The 15,793-nt window shown below is 35.5% G+C and overlaps 1 protein-coding gene across 2 annotated transcripts in view; it reads left to right on the plus strand.

Annotated features, from left to right (window-relative positions):
- The first annotated feature begins 1,694 nt into the window (after positions 1–1,694).
- The window catches only part of LOC143816493 (short stature homeobox protein), a 41,193-nt gene continuing 27,094 nt past the window's right edge, over positions 1,695–15,793 (plus strand). Inside the window, exons 1-4 of one of the 2 annotated variants that reach the window (XM_077296939.1) lie at positions 1,695–2,119; positions 4,530–4,738; positions 13,906–13,963; positions 14,731–14,819. In XM_077296939.1, coding sequence (XP_077153054.1) covers positions 1,852–2,119; positions 4,530–4,738; positions 13,906–13,963; positions 14,731–14,819 — 624 coding nt within the window. In that variant the 5' untranslated portion in view covers positions 1,695–1,851. Of the gene's footprint in view, positions 2,120–4,529; positions 4,739–13,905; positions 13,973–14,730; positions 14,820–15,793 lie in introns of both variants that reach the window. The other variant, XM_077296938.1, reaches the window with a different exon arrangement.

Raw genomic sequence — 15,793 nt, forward strand, 5'->3', positions numbered from 1 at the left:
AAACCCTGTATATAGCAGTAAAGTGCACTTCTTGTGGTCAGATAGCGGTCATTTAACCCATCATGTTCCATGCTATGGGAATCCAGGCCTCTGATTACATGACCCACCAGCAGTGGCACAATCCATCAGCATTGTGCAAATTCCATCCTATGTCTAGGTAATGCTCAGTGTAATTATTTTCCTAAGTAAATAGGTTAAATACCCAAATATTAATACCACACTGACAAAATACAATTACCGTTTCTTGTATTTGTAAATAGACAGGTCTCCTGATATTTGCTGGGACATGTGTCACTCTGTAATAATTATTTATAGCTTGAGAACATGATAGATCATTCCTGATCATTTGATATTTTTGTTCGTTATATTCTGAATAAATCATTTATAAAGAAAATACAAGCACATTCTTTGAAGAGTGAATTCTATTCTGACAGCGGATCTTTCCATGAATCAGAGCCTGTTGACTGGCATCCAGACTTCTTCACAAACCTGACTTGAGACTCTACATTATCCCCCACCCTCGTACATTGCTAGGATAGGACATCTTGATTTGTCCAGTAATTAGACACTTTCCGCTAATAGAAGCAATTGCATATATTATATTCACGCACCTGATTAAGAATGAAGTCACTGCTTAGGGTGGACTCAATTATGTAATGTCATTTAATGATGAGCGAAATCCTGAAATCAGGCTTCACCATGGAAATAGAGGCGGACACAAAGTGTAATGTACATTCCCTGCAAGTGAATCAAGCACACCAGAAATGTATGGTGCAAAGTGGTAACCTAAGGGCAATACCAGCGCAGTGGACGTGAATATATATGTATATAATAATGTCTAAATTGATTTTATTTATATAGTATCAGATTATTTAAAACTTTATATATATATATATATATATATATATATATATATATATATATATATATATATATAGTATATATATAATTGCATGACTTCTGTATGACTGGAGGAATTTATAATGTAACTTCAGAACTTTACCTACTAATATAATTAAGAAATTTGGGGGAGGAAAAAGAAAACTTCATGAGCTATAATTAGGCACTAAAATATTAATAATACAATTAATTCTTTCCTGAATTCAGTGAAAGATGAAGATGGGGTTCGGGAATAGTTTTTAGGCTCTGACTGTATTTTTAATTCTCTGTACAATCTAACAAGAACTGAGTCATTCTTTCTGTTTTCATGTACTCTTCTAATTACTTTGGATAATTAGAAGAGTACATGAAAACAGAAAGAATGACTCAGTTCTTGTTAGATTGTACAGAGAATGAAAAGTTGCCCATTGACTTCCCCCACTGTCTGGTGCCTTGGCGCTATTATTGCCCTTGGCATCTTTTAATACTATTTTGGAGACCTCGTCCTGTTGCTGTGTTATTCCGTGCACAACTGTAGAGTGCAGCAGATACCTGCTGTCCTTATTTGTGCTTTTCTGCGTTTATTTGTCTCCTTTTCCTCTCTTTTTTGCGCATCTTACTTCTTCAAATCAAGGTGCACAGATGCCAAAGAGTGATGAAATAAGAAGAAAAGCCAATTGCTGCGCTGAGGTGGGGGATAGCTGCTAGGAATCCGCCTGCAACTGTGGAGAAGTCAGTAATTGCTGGAGACAGGGAGAGCTGGGGGTTGGGCTGAGGGATCCATGTATAAATAGTGGGATCTCAAATTGAAAGGCATAAATAACAGCAGGAGTGATCTAACCCTATGCAGTTCATCCTCCACGGGAGAAAAGGGGGGAGAAACAATAAGGAGAAGCTTCCAGGGGACGTGCAGATCTCCTAGTGCAGAGCGAGTGGATCTCTGTGGATACAGGATCACAGGGCGCAGAAGCCATGGAAGAACTTACTGCTTTTGTGTCCAAGTCCTTTGACCAGAAGAACAAGGATGGCAGCGGCAGTGGCAGCAGCAAGAAGGAGAGCATCACCTACAGGGAGGTCCTGGAGACAGGCTTAGCCCGGGCCAGGGAGCTGGGCACCTCTGAGAGCAATCTGCAGGACATCACCGACACCGGCAACCACTGCTCGCTGCACCTCTACAAGGAGCACGCCGACATGGACAAGGACAAGCTGAAGGACTACAGCACCGGCAGGATATCCGAGGGTGAGTAGCCATGGGGAACGGCCACACAAGGCAGACACAGCAACTTACCCCATCAGATTCTATGCCCAATGCCAAGAATTACACATAGGCGCAGCTGGTTCCATCCCTTTAACATTTATCACTATATAATATTTCTATGTTGTTTCTTGTAATGAAATAATTGCAGCCATACCTTGTTTCGTGAAGCTTTCCCATAAAAAAAGGAAGGATGTGTGGGAGTATTTTCACTGATAATGTCTGACAACTTCCTGCTAGTGTAAATGGTAATGATAGGGGGTAATTATTAGGCCCAACACCCAAGGCAGGAGGATTGCACTCTGCAAATTCTGGAATAGCGAAAGTCACAGACATTAGACTCGCTAAATATTATTTTTTTTGTTGTTCGCTCAGGGAAACAGGTGTCTTTCTCTCAAATTGTTATCCTGGCTATTGCTTACTAAGACATATTGCAAACAGCCTGCAAAACATGTGGCTGGATGGAGGGGGGCGAGGGGGTTAAAACGTTTTCATCTGGTGTTACTCAAGGTGAAACTAAATTAAAAACAAGACATGGAGGAAGTCTAAATGTCTTGTGTGATACAATGATATGTTACTGGGGATTTTATTGTTTGTTTGTTTTTTTTTTCCCTTGGAGAATAGTAATGTATTTCCAAGCAACAATTTCATAATGTTTGTAGAATGCTGGATAGATATATTATGTAATATGGTATAGAAAATATTTGTGCCTCATCTAATTTATAACTTAATAACATTGCTGGGTAGTACACTGATCCAAATCACATCGTAATGTATTTTGTCTAAGCAGCATCATATATTACTTAATAATAGTCAAATTATGCAAAAAGGCTCTTTATTAAAAAATGGTCTATTTAAAGCCATGTTAAAATGTCAGCCCATTACCATTACACATAGCAATAACAGGGGAATACGGAATGCAATCTTTGTGGGCACTGTATGGGCACTGTGTGAGCTGGGTGCTGCCACACCACTTACATGCTGCTTTTCAGCTAAAAAGTTTCGGTGCAATGCAAAAACAAAAATATAACAGCGAATAAAAATGTAGGCCATTTAAGACTAAATGCAATAAATCTAAAAACAAACAAAAAAAATAATAGAAAAGCATTTCCATTAATCTTAATATCTGGTAAAGTTTTGGCTTTATTATATAGATTATGTCTCCACCCTGATTAAAATCCCAGTGAGATTGTGCAAACCAATTTTTCTGCAAAACATAACTATATTATCATTTATTATGTATAATATTAATTACTATAACATATTCTGATGCTGAGACAATTACTATTTTTACATATATATATATATATATATATATATATATATATATATATATATATATATATATATATATATATATAGTCTCATACCTTACTGCATCAGCATGAGGTTTTATAGATAAAAAATTACATTTTATTATCGGATTCCTGATTAAGTTTCCTTGTTTCTTTTTGATTGAAGAGATTTTTCAATGTCAGTACAATGTTTTATTAATGCCAGAAGAGTCTGTTAAGAGATTGAACTATACATCTTGGATATGTGGCTATAACATACACAGACACACACACTATATATTGCTATTATTCCTATTCCTATTATAATGGTTATAGAATTAATTGGTCATGGTATGCTGTTGATTTATTCTTATGTAAACTATCTATGTATCTATCACATTATCTATCTATCTATCTATCTATCTATCTATCTATCTATCTATCTATCTATCTATCTATCTATCTATCCATGCTATCTATCCATGCTATCTATCCATATCCTATCTATCCATCCTGTTTTGCTTGGTACATGTGGTCTTAGAGTTCAGGTTTGAGATCACACAGTAGAATATGAGCCCAGGAGAATGGACACAGTGAAATGTTTGCAGATAATCTATTTATCATATGTAATGAAGCTGCATAGCAGAGTGAGCTGGATTTATTATCATTATTAAATGGTATGAAATAGATCCAGATCCTCGATCGTTGTGTATTACTATTCAGTATGTGTAGAATTGATTTCCCTGCCTGTGTTCTCTGCACCGCTATTGGACTAATAGTAATCGATTGAGAATACATTAGGACATATCTGTTAGGATAGGACCAGCACTTCATGAAATATATGACGGATGGAGAGTCATTATTAACATTACTGAATTCTTCCTTCCCAAGGAAATTCACATTCCATCCATCAATTATTCTAGAGATAAATAAAAACTATATGAGGAAATGCACCTTGTTAATTGTAGATCACATCCTGCGTCATTTATCACTGGGGGAAGCTTCATGTGGGAGACATACAGATATTATAATCATTTCATAATAGTTGTCAGGCTCCAGAGCAGGCTTGGTAGCTAATACAAATAATGCTGTGGTATTGATGAGACTCCCTGTACCCACAGGAATCTACGAGTGTAAGGACAAAAGAGAAGATGTGAAATCAGAGGACGAGGATGGACAAACAAAGCTGAAACAGAGAAGAAGCAGAACGAATTTTACTTTAGAACAATTAAATGAACTGGAAAGACTGTTCGATGAGACTCACTATCCTGATGCATTCATGAGAGAGGAACTAAGTCAGAGGCTGGGACTGTCTGAAGCCAGAGTCCAGGTAAGGAGCTGTAACAGAGTGCAGAATAATCTCTCCCATCACCACCTTGGCATGCACTATGTGAGGTATCTATCTACAGTATCTATCTATCTATCTATCTATCTATCTATCTATCTATCTATCTATTATCTATCTGTCTATCTAACTATCTATCTAATATCTATCTATCTATCTATCTATCTATCTATCTATCTATCTATCTATCTAACTATTTATTATCTATCTATCTAATATCTATCTATTATCTATCTATCTATCTATCTATCTATTTATTATCAATCTATCTATTTATTACCTATCTATCTATCTCTCTATCTATCTAATATCTATCTGTCTGTCTATCTATCTATCTATCTATCTATCTATCATTATTATTTATTTGAAAGCACCATAGATTCCATAGTGCTGTGCATACAAAATTAAAATATCTATCTATCTATCTATCTATCTATCTATCTATCTATCTATCTATCTATCTATCTATCTATCTATCTATTATCTACCTATCTATCTAATATCTATCTATTATCTATCTATCTATCTATCTATCTATCTATCTATCTATCTATCTATCTATCTATTTATTATCAATCTATCTATTTATTATCTATCTATCTATCTATCTATCTATCTATCTATCTATCTATCTATCTATCTATCTATCTATCTATCTCTCCATACATCCCATATATCTGAAAATTATTTCTAAAAAAAAAGCAAAGATTAATAAACGTCCCGACACGAGAAAGAGAAACATGGTAGAAACTTTACATGGACCATGTGTAGCAAAAGCCTAATGAACAAGTTGCTAGATTGTTTATAAGGTCGTCATCAATATCAATGTATGACAAAACATATGAATAAATATACACGTATGTAATAAAACATTTCTAATTATATTAACAGATTAAAATATTGGATAACAACAACAGTAATAAAAAAAAAGCAGAAAGTACTAAAGTGTAAGTTATGTTGTCATCGCAGGAAATAATTGACATTTAATGACTATAAATGTGTGTGTGTATATATATATATGCACAAATATATGTTTATATATATATATATATACTCTTTATAACTATTATTATCAGTTATTCTAGAGATAAATATAAACTATATAATGGAGCGAATATATATTTGCTTGTATATATATATATATATATATATATATATATATATATATATGTTTATACACACTGTATATAACTAGCTGTACTTCTTTATATAGTCCCAATGAAAATACATATGTATATAAATATATACACACAGGTAAATATAAATATATATATATATATATATATATATATATATATATATATATATATATATATATATATATATATATATATATATATATATATATATATAACTATTCCTAATAGTTTCTGCCTCATTATGGTGAATAGGCAACTGGTGTCCAGGCTTTCTCCTCTATGCCACCGGCATACATCCCTTTGGCAGCACAGACACATTTGGCCTTATTAGTTTTCAGCCCAATTTGGCAGCTTGTGTCGGTGCCACCGCCGAATAGAATAGGCCTCTTCAGAGGTTCCTCGGCTGCTTTGGGGCTGGATTATCCTGAGCCGGGGGGTGACGGTGCCCCAGCTGACCTGCTTGACAGCCATATGGATTTATGACATCGAAGTCCTCCCCATCTGCTCTCCCTCTCTGCCTTTAAAGTGCTGGAAACACAATCCTGAAAATGATGATTATTTATAGTCAGTAAACGTATTTACGAGCTTTTAGCTGCGCATTCCGCCTTTATGACAGGACACAATGAATGAAATCTCTATTAGACTCAATCATAACTGATCCTGCCTCTCAATTAATCGATAAAGGTGACAATATGCCCAAATAGTATTATCGTATTTCTTATATTATGACAATAATAACTCTAATAACTGCAGAACTCCTTGTTCGGTGTCTTGCTGTTGTCGGTGCCTTTACATTGGGCGTTCTCAGTATATAACGCACTACAACCGCACGAGAATAATCACCTAAAAGTCTGGTTTTATATGTAGGGGACCATCACTATTAGCACAGTTTTACTGTACCAGATCTATAATATTTTCTAGTGTCTTGACAAAAACAAATAATTATCAATCCCCCTAGTAGCAAAGTTGTAGAAAATGGCTCTTTAAATCACTTTCAGATCACAAAATGTCCATATTGATTCAGGTGGATGCATGAAAAAAAAATCCTGGTTGCTTTGAAAAAAAAAACTGTTTGGATTAGAAATAGTTGGACAGTTTGGGAAAGAGGAAGCTAATTATGTGACAGAAAATGTGAGCATTCCTAATAAGGTCCATTAGTAATGGAGGCTGCAGTGGGGGTCAGTAGAGGCAGGACAGGGAGGCTTTTTCTATGGTAAATGCTCAGTGGCTTGTTGTAATAAGCACACACTGTCCTTGTTGTTAGAAGATACAGTTTCAATTGAGAGTGGAAATTTGCTGTAAATAAATTGATGCTCCTCTGCTCGCCTGCTCCTTATTAACCTTTTATTTTTAGCGTGTCCTGGAACCCCATACCACCCAGCTGTCAGGGTTATAATTGAAAGTTATGAGCCCATAGTGAGAAGCAGGCAGTAATTCAATTACAAGGAATATCTCTTGCTTTATGGCGCACAGCTAAATTAAATGTCATTATTCACTGTCTCTAATGGAAATCAAAAGGAAATCAGATTAGAGTATTTGTGAAAGAAATCACTGAGTGATCCTTAATGAAGAAATAACTGTCTAAAACAGTGTAGTGCGCTTTACTTAGCAGATCCGGACCTAATTGGGATTGATCACGACCCTGATTTATTATTGCTTAACCTAAATTATTTGTCATCCTAACCTCGGTGTATTGTTTTTTTTTGCTTGTCCCACGGCTAGAATGGCTTCATGTATTTATTCCTAAAAAGTGGCCAGCCAAATGCGCCAGGAGCTCGCCAAAGCGTCCCCTCTCCATAGGACCTAATCACATTACACGCTGACTGCGCTTCTCCCTTTGTCTGGAGGATCTACATACAGGACAGGATCTAATTGTGAATTTGCACTGCCCGTAAGCTTTGATAAAGGGATCAGTATCACAGGGCCAAAAAGGGATTGCGGTGGGCCATGTAAACCGTGCTGACCCCCTAGATAAAAAAGCTCCTGTGAAGTGTGGGGCTCCTCTCACGCGCACTTTTACACATGACATTATTCTCCAAAGCTCTGTGATGAATGTCTTCCAGAGTTTCTTTTCACTAATTACTGCCTTGTAAATGACCATCATTAAAGCAATTGAACAAAGCTTGGAGGGGAATGCAAAGCAGAAAATGCGGCCAGGATGAATGAACCAGAAGCAATTGTCTAAAGACTTTTACACAGTACTTGCCACCTTCTTGCTTCTATTTGCTCTGCTCTCTTTCTTTGGAGCTAGTAATATATATATATATATATATGTATATATATATATATATATATATATATATATATATATATATATATATATATGTATAAATATTTAATATATATATATATATATATATATATATATATATATATATATATATATATATTAACTATTTTTGTCCTTACACTTCACATCATTTATTTATTTTTTATTTTAGAAACTCACGTGATTCTGGTGTTAATCATTTTGCTGCATCATTTCAAAACATATAATGAAAGGGTATAATGAAAATCTCTCTAGACCGTCACCGAAAAATTCAGATTCCACACCAGAACAGAAAAAAAATGCAGTTATACTTTATTGTTTAATCCTGAGCTGATGGGAAAACACATATTGTTGGTATAAGTGTTGTTCTAAAGCACTTTACATTACTTCACAATTTAGAATTTTTGAATGGTCAGTCACCACCAACCTACACCTGAAATATTTGACGTTACCATTGTTAGTGTCAAGCAAATAAACACAATGGGTGTTTGTATTTAACAATTCTTCTCATTCCTAAAAGTAAATCTATGGCAGAAAATATGCAGAAACCGGTAGTGATTTTTATTTAAAGTAGTATAATTGATACCTGGTGATGTAATATTAATTTTTCATCTATCTTTTTATCTACCTATCGATCTCTCTCTGTCTCTATCTATCCTTGGAATGAATTACCCAGGACAATTCGATTAATCCCCAATACACACAGTTTTAAGCGGCCCATAAAAACTCATTTCTTCAGGGTATGTGCACACATATTCTTGAGCTCTGCGGATTTTTCCGCAGCGGATTTGTGAAAACCGCAGGTAAAAGGCACTGCGTTTTACATGCGGATTTCCTGCGGAATTACCGCAGATGTACCGCTGTTTTTGTGCGGATTCCACTGCGGTTTTACACCTGCGGTTTTCTATTATGGAGCAGGTGTAAAACCGGTGCGGATTCTGCACAAAGAATTGACATGCTGCGGAATGTAAACCGCTGCATTTCCACGAGTTTTTTTCCTTAGCATGTGCACTGCGGATTGTGTTTCCCATAGGTTTACATTGTACTGTAAATGCATGGGAAACTGCTGCGGACCCACAGCTGCGGAAACTCGGATCCACAAAATCCGCAGTGTGTGAACATAACCTCAGACTGGCCTATCACCTCAACATGCTTATCTAACTATCCACATTTTTCAAAAAGGTATGGATAAATGGTGTAGCGGCGCTAATGAAAAAAGAAGAAAGAAGATGAAGTGCATTAATAGCAGCTGGTATGGCCCCTAAACCATAAAGGGGCAAGGGATTGAACTAATAAATATAAAATATATAATATATATCAGAATATATATATATATAAATACCTGCGCTAGACAATGCATAAATAAGATTGCATGGCTAATTTACCTTTAGAAAAAGAAGGGAAGGAGAATGAAATAGTAGATAATGAATCTGTATATTGACCCGTAGGTGTATTAACCAGGATTTTCCAAACTCTGGGGACAGGAAGTAAATACACAAAATAGTAAGCAACAATAATAAGCAGCAAATATTTAAAGCTAAAAGTAACAACTACACATATAGAACAGGATTTGCGAAGCTGTGCTTAAAATTGCTATATTAAAATTGCACGCTGAAAAGAGGAGTTAGTTACATACTGTTTAGCGTGCGGACTCTTGAGACTGAAGAGAGCCGGCAACAAACGGCACAGGTAACTCTATCCGGATGGTAGTAAGTAGATTATTTCCTTGGTTGATAAGCACCGATGTGCAAAGATATTTGTTCCTTTGGCGTACTGTCCCGGCCGGTGACAGCCGCCCGTGCAGGGAAAAAAATGTACCTATGAATGCGCGCTCGAGAAACGTTGCAGCTGACAGGACCTTCGGAGTATTCGGGTCACGTGACCAAAGCGTCACGTGGTGCCCCGGCTTGAAGGTACGGAGCACTGCAGGAGCCAGAAAACCAACGCGTTTCGGAATAAACACGGATTCCTTCTTCAGGGTATGGCTCCCGTTGTGCATCATTGGCTATATATAGCCTTGGCTCCCATATCGTGTATCAATCAAAAGCAAAAAGTTCCACTCCCGTGTTCAATCCCTTCGGCTTTAAAGTGTCCAGTTCAAAAATATATCTAGTCTCCTCCCTAGACATCTGCCTGATATAGTCACCTTTGCGCCAGTCGGTGTGTACCACCTTAATTCCAGATACTTTAGTCCCTGATACAGAGCCCCCATGGCACATTAAAAAATGCTTTGAAAGCGGATGGTCCCCACATTTTTTCTTTATATTACGGAGATGTTCACTAATTCTCTTATTCAGAGGACGTTTTGTACGTCCTATATAAAGTTTTTTACAGGGACATTCTATTACATAAATCACTCCCTTAGTAGTGCAAGTAATGAAATCAAGGATTTCTATCTGTGACCCATTATGAGATGTCACAAATTTCTGTTTTTTTCATCACACAGTATAATTCAAATACTCGGATTCTGAGAACTATTATTAAAAAACATTGGCCACTCTTAAAAGATGATAAAATTATAGGAGACAAACTCCCAAATCATCCAAGTTTTGTGTATAGAAAGGCACGTAATCTAGGTCTCCTGATCGCCCCTACTGTGCAGCGCCCAATTACAAGAGATAAATATGCAGGCCCCTTCAAACAAATATTAAAAGGTTTTTTTCCATGCCGAAAATGCGGAGTGTGTAGATCGCTTAATCTAAAAAAACAGAAATTTGTGACATCTCATAATGGGTCACAGATAGAAATCCTTGATTTCATTACTTGCACTACTAAGGGAGTGATTTATGTAATAGAATGTCCCTGTAAAAAACTTTATATAGGACGTACAAAACGTCCTCTGAATAAGAGAATTAGTGAACATCTCCGTAATATAAAGAAAAAATGTGGGGACCATCCGCTTTCAAAGCATTTTTTAATGTGCCATGGGGGCTCTGTATCAGGGACTAAAGTATCTGGAATTAAGGTGGTACACACCGACTGGCGCAAAGGTGACTATATCAGGCAGATGTCTAGGGAGGAGACTAGATATATTTTTGAACTGGACACTTTAAAGCCGAAGGGATTGAACACGGGAGTGGAACTTTTTGCTTTTGATTGATACACGATATGGGAGCCAAGGCTATATATAGCCAATGATGCACAACGGGAGCCATACCCTGAAGAAGGAATCCGTGTTTATTCCGAAACGCGTTGGTTTTCTGGCTCCTGCAGTGCTCCGTACATTCAAGCCGGGGCACCACGTGACGCTTTGGTCACGTGACCCGAATACTCCGAAGGTCCTGTCAGCTGCAACGTTTCTCGAGCGCGCATTCATAGGTACATTTTTTTCCCTGCACGGGCGGCTGTCACCGGCCGGGACAGTACGCCAAAGGAACGAATATCTTTGCACATCGGTGCTTATCAACCAAGGAAATAATCTACTTACTACCATCCGGATAGAGTTACCTGTGCCGTTTGTTGCCGGCTCTCTTCAGTCTCAAGAGTCCGCACGCTAAACAGTATGTAACTAACTCCTCTTTTCAGCGTGCAATTTTAATATAGCAATTTTAAGCACAGCTTCGCAAATCCTGTTCTATATGTGTAGTTGTTACTTTTAGCTTTAAATATTTGCTGCTTATTATTGTTGCTTACTATTTTGTGTATTTACTTCCTGTCCCCAGAGTTTGGAAAATCCTGGTTAATACACCTACGGGTCAATATACAGATTCATTATCTACTATTTCATTCTCCTTCCCTTCTTTTTCTAAAGGTAAATTAGCCATGCAATCTTATTTATGCATTGTCTAGCGCAGGTATTTATATATATATATATATATTCTGATATATATTATATATTTTATATTTATTAGTTTTATCCACATTTTTCCCTTACAAATTTTTCTTCAAAATCAGGACCCTGGTATCATCTGTTCACACATCCTACATGCACTACATAGCCATCTGTGTCCATACATTGACACATACTGGTTGGTGACCTGTTCATGCAGCATTATGTGAACACCCTTTTTATTACATTGATGGCTGGACCTTACAATACAAGTAATTGTTACCATCCACCTTTCATGCCTCTCCTATTTCCTCATAGATTGTAAGCTTGTGAGCAGGACCCTCCTTCCTCTTGGTATCCTTTGTTTTATGTGATTTTTGTTATTCTGCAATGCCTTTTATTAAGTCCCCACTAAAATGTAAAGTGCTGCGGAATATGTTGGTGCTATAGAATTAAAATGATCTATCTATCTATCCATCTATCTATCTATCTATCTGTCTATCTATCTATCTATCTATCTATCCCATATCTATCTATCTATCTATCTATCTATCTATCTATCTATCTATCTATCTATCTATCTATCTCTATCTATAGATCTATCTATCTATTATCTATCTATCTGTCTATCTATCTATCTGTCTATCTATCTATCTATCTATCTATCTATCTATCTATCTATCATCTATCACATTATCTATCTATCTATCTATCTATCTATCTATCTATCTATCTATTATCTATCACATTATCTATCTATCCATCTATCTATCCCATATCTATCTATGTATCTATCTATCTATATGTATCTATCTATCTATGTATCTATCTATCTATCTATCCCATATCTATCTGTCTATCTATCTATCTATCTATCTATCTATCTATCTATCTATCTATCCCATATCTATCTATCTATCTATCTATCTATCTATCTATCTATCTATCTATCTCTATCTATAGATCTATCTATCTATTATCTATCTATCTATCTATCACATTATCTATCTATCTATCTATCTATCTATCTATCTATCTATCTATTATCTATCACATTATCTATCTATCCATCTATCTATCCCATATCTATCTATGTATCTATGTATCTATCTATCTATCTATCTATCTATCTATCTATCTATCCCATATCTATCTATCTATCTATCTATCTATCTATCTATCTATCTATCTATCTATCTCATTATCTATCTATCTATTTATCCCATATCTATCTATCTATCTATCTATCTATCTATCTATCTATCTATCTATCTATCTATCTATCTATCTATCACATTATCTATCTATCTATCTATCTATCTATCTATCTATCTATCTATCTATCTATCTATCTATCTCATTATCTATCTATTTATCCCATATCTATCTATCTATCTATCTATCTATCTATCTATCTATCTATCTATCTATCTATCTATCTATCTATCACATTATCTATCTATCCATCTATCTATCCCATATCTATCTATCTATCTATCTATCTATCTATCTATCTATCTATCTATCTATCTATCTATCTGTGTTTGTCCTCATCAAAAATGTATCAAAATTGATGCAAACTAATATTATTTTTTCCTTAAATTGCCTAATGAAGAACATGTACAGCAAAAAATACTAGTGTCAGTCCCTTACCAACACTCAGTATTTTTTGTTAGTTTGGCGAGTAACACATTGAACATTGGTTGTATGTGATATTTTAAGTTAGCTCTTGATTCGCAAACATTTTCCTGTTAAATGTGAGAGGGCCAGAGTATTAATATAGATTAGTTTTATTCACCAAATTATACAGGTCTTTGCCTCTAAATGAGAATTGCACACAAATTATTTTTGTAAATACATTGAAGAATTGGTATTAGAAAAAGAGTTACATAAACTTTAAACACAATGTGATTACTTTTATTTGTATAATTCCTAACCACTCTGGAGGGTCTTCAACCTTTGTAATGTTTCTCAGGTTTGGTTCCAGAACAGAAGAGCAAAATGTAGAAAACAAGAAAATCAAATGCATAAAGGTGGGTATGGTGAGTAGATCCAAACCCAATGCAGTCTTGGTCATTAAACCAGGTGACAGAGGTTTCTTCTATTTTTACATTGAATAAACAGCATGCCTACTTACAGCTTGGAGGCCAACTAATCCAAGTCATTCACACTGAATCTCAAGGAATTGAATGCTTTTATATTCTCATAGACTATTTGAGAAGTCTACTAAGAATTTAATCACCAAAAATATGAACTTTTTACATGTTAGCTATTACATAATTGTTATAAATGTTAGATTAAATATTACATTCAGCAAACATATATGTTTATTATTTATGTAGTGTTATCTACTTAAACATTACATACAGAATAAGTTAACATAGTCTAGGAAAAAATGAGAATGAGGATTTACAAAATTTGGTCCACATGCTGCAAACATTCTGCATGGATTTTGACTTTTGAATTGACTTTATGTCTATAAGGTTGCAGCCTTTCACCGCAGATTTCATTCCTTCAGTGTATAGGGGTGAAATCTGTCTACAATCCACAGCTAAATCCTCATGGAACACATGTAGATTTGGATGTGGAAAAGCTGTAGATTTTCAACATATTTGTAGTGAAATCCATAGCAGAAGTGTTTCTACTACATGTGGAAGTTGCCTTCAAGTTTTGAAATTTGTAGATAAAAAATATCAGTTGACTGTGATCTTTGACAGGATACCTCCAAAAATAGTCAAGTTGGCAAATCTGATCTTCAACAAGTTATCAATATCTTTCTGTTTTTTTACTTATTTTATAGGAGTTATCCTGGGAACAGCAAGTCATTTAGAAACATGCAGAGTTGCACCATATGTGAACATGGGAGCACTAAGGATGCCTTTCCAACAGGTAACTCTACAGATTGTAAGATTTCATTAATATACTGTAAAATCTAGCATTATGTTTAATTCATACAGTTTGTATGTGCTTCCTATTTCTTGTTACCATTTGTGATTTCGATCACTACATGTAATAACGTAGGCTTTGACTGGCTGTCTAAAATTTGTCAGAATGTTGTGACTGAATTTGTAAGCCTTGTCACATGACTTTATCTTACATTCCCTCTATGCAAGGTACTAAAACATGTCCTGGTGTATTTTGAACTCCTTATATGTTCCTAGGAGTTAATTTGTTGGATGGCAACTTATGGCCCAATTGACCCTTTTGCATTTAGTTGCAATCAGTTGTACCCTGCTTTACAGAAAACCTTTCTGGCATTTAGCCGGATGTCTTTGTAAGTTGTCAGTGAGGTCAGAAGCAATGTTAAAAGCTATACTCCTTCAGGTGGAAACGTTAAACTAATGTCTTGCCAAATGACAAGTAAGACGGCACATCTGGCAGTCTCTTTTTTTCACAGGTGGACCATATGGATTCCCGATCCTGATATATGTGTAGTATATCAAATGCAAATATTAAATGAGGGTTTCATGATAAATTAAAGGCTTTAATAGTTAATATAATGATAAAGTTAAGGCTGGGATTGTATACATCAGTTGGATCCTGTCAATTGATGTACACCTGAGTTGGACACAAGTGATGCAAAGTTTTGGACTTTGTGTATTTATCGTGCATCCATAGCCAGATAAAAAAAAAACTTCGACATGCAACATTTTTCATCTGGCTATAGGATTAATCCTGATATGCTGAACAACTGGGAAGAATCACCTAAATATTTATTGGATCAGTTTTCTTTGGCATTTCAGTACCACACTGGAGAGAAAAAGCATTAAATGGCGATGTAAGTGGAAACATGGCCTCATTCTACACAACAACATTACATGGGTTATCTGGTTTAGTGGATTACCTATATTTTTACTTTTATT

The sequence above is a fragment of the Ranitomeya variabilis genome, chromosome 3 (assembly GCF_051348905.1).
Source record: "Ranitomeya variabilis isolate aRanVar5 chromosome 3, aRanVar5.hap1, whole genome shotgun sequence".
Lineage (NCBI taxonomy): Eukaryota > Metazoa > Chordata > Amphibia > Anura > Dendrobatidae > Ranitomeya > Ranitomeya variabilis.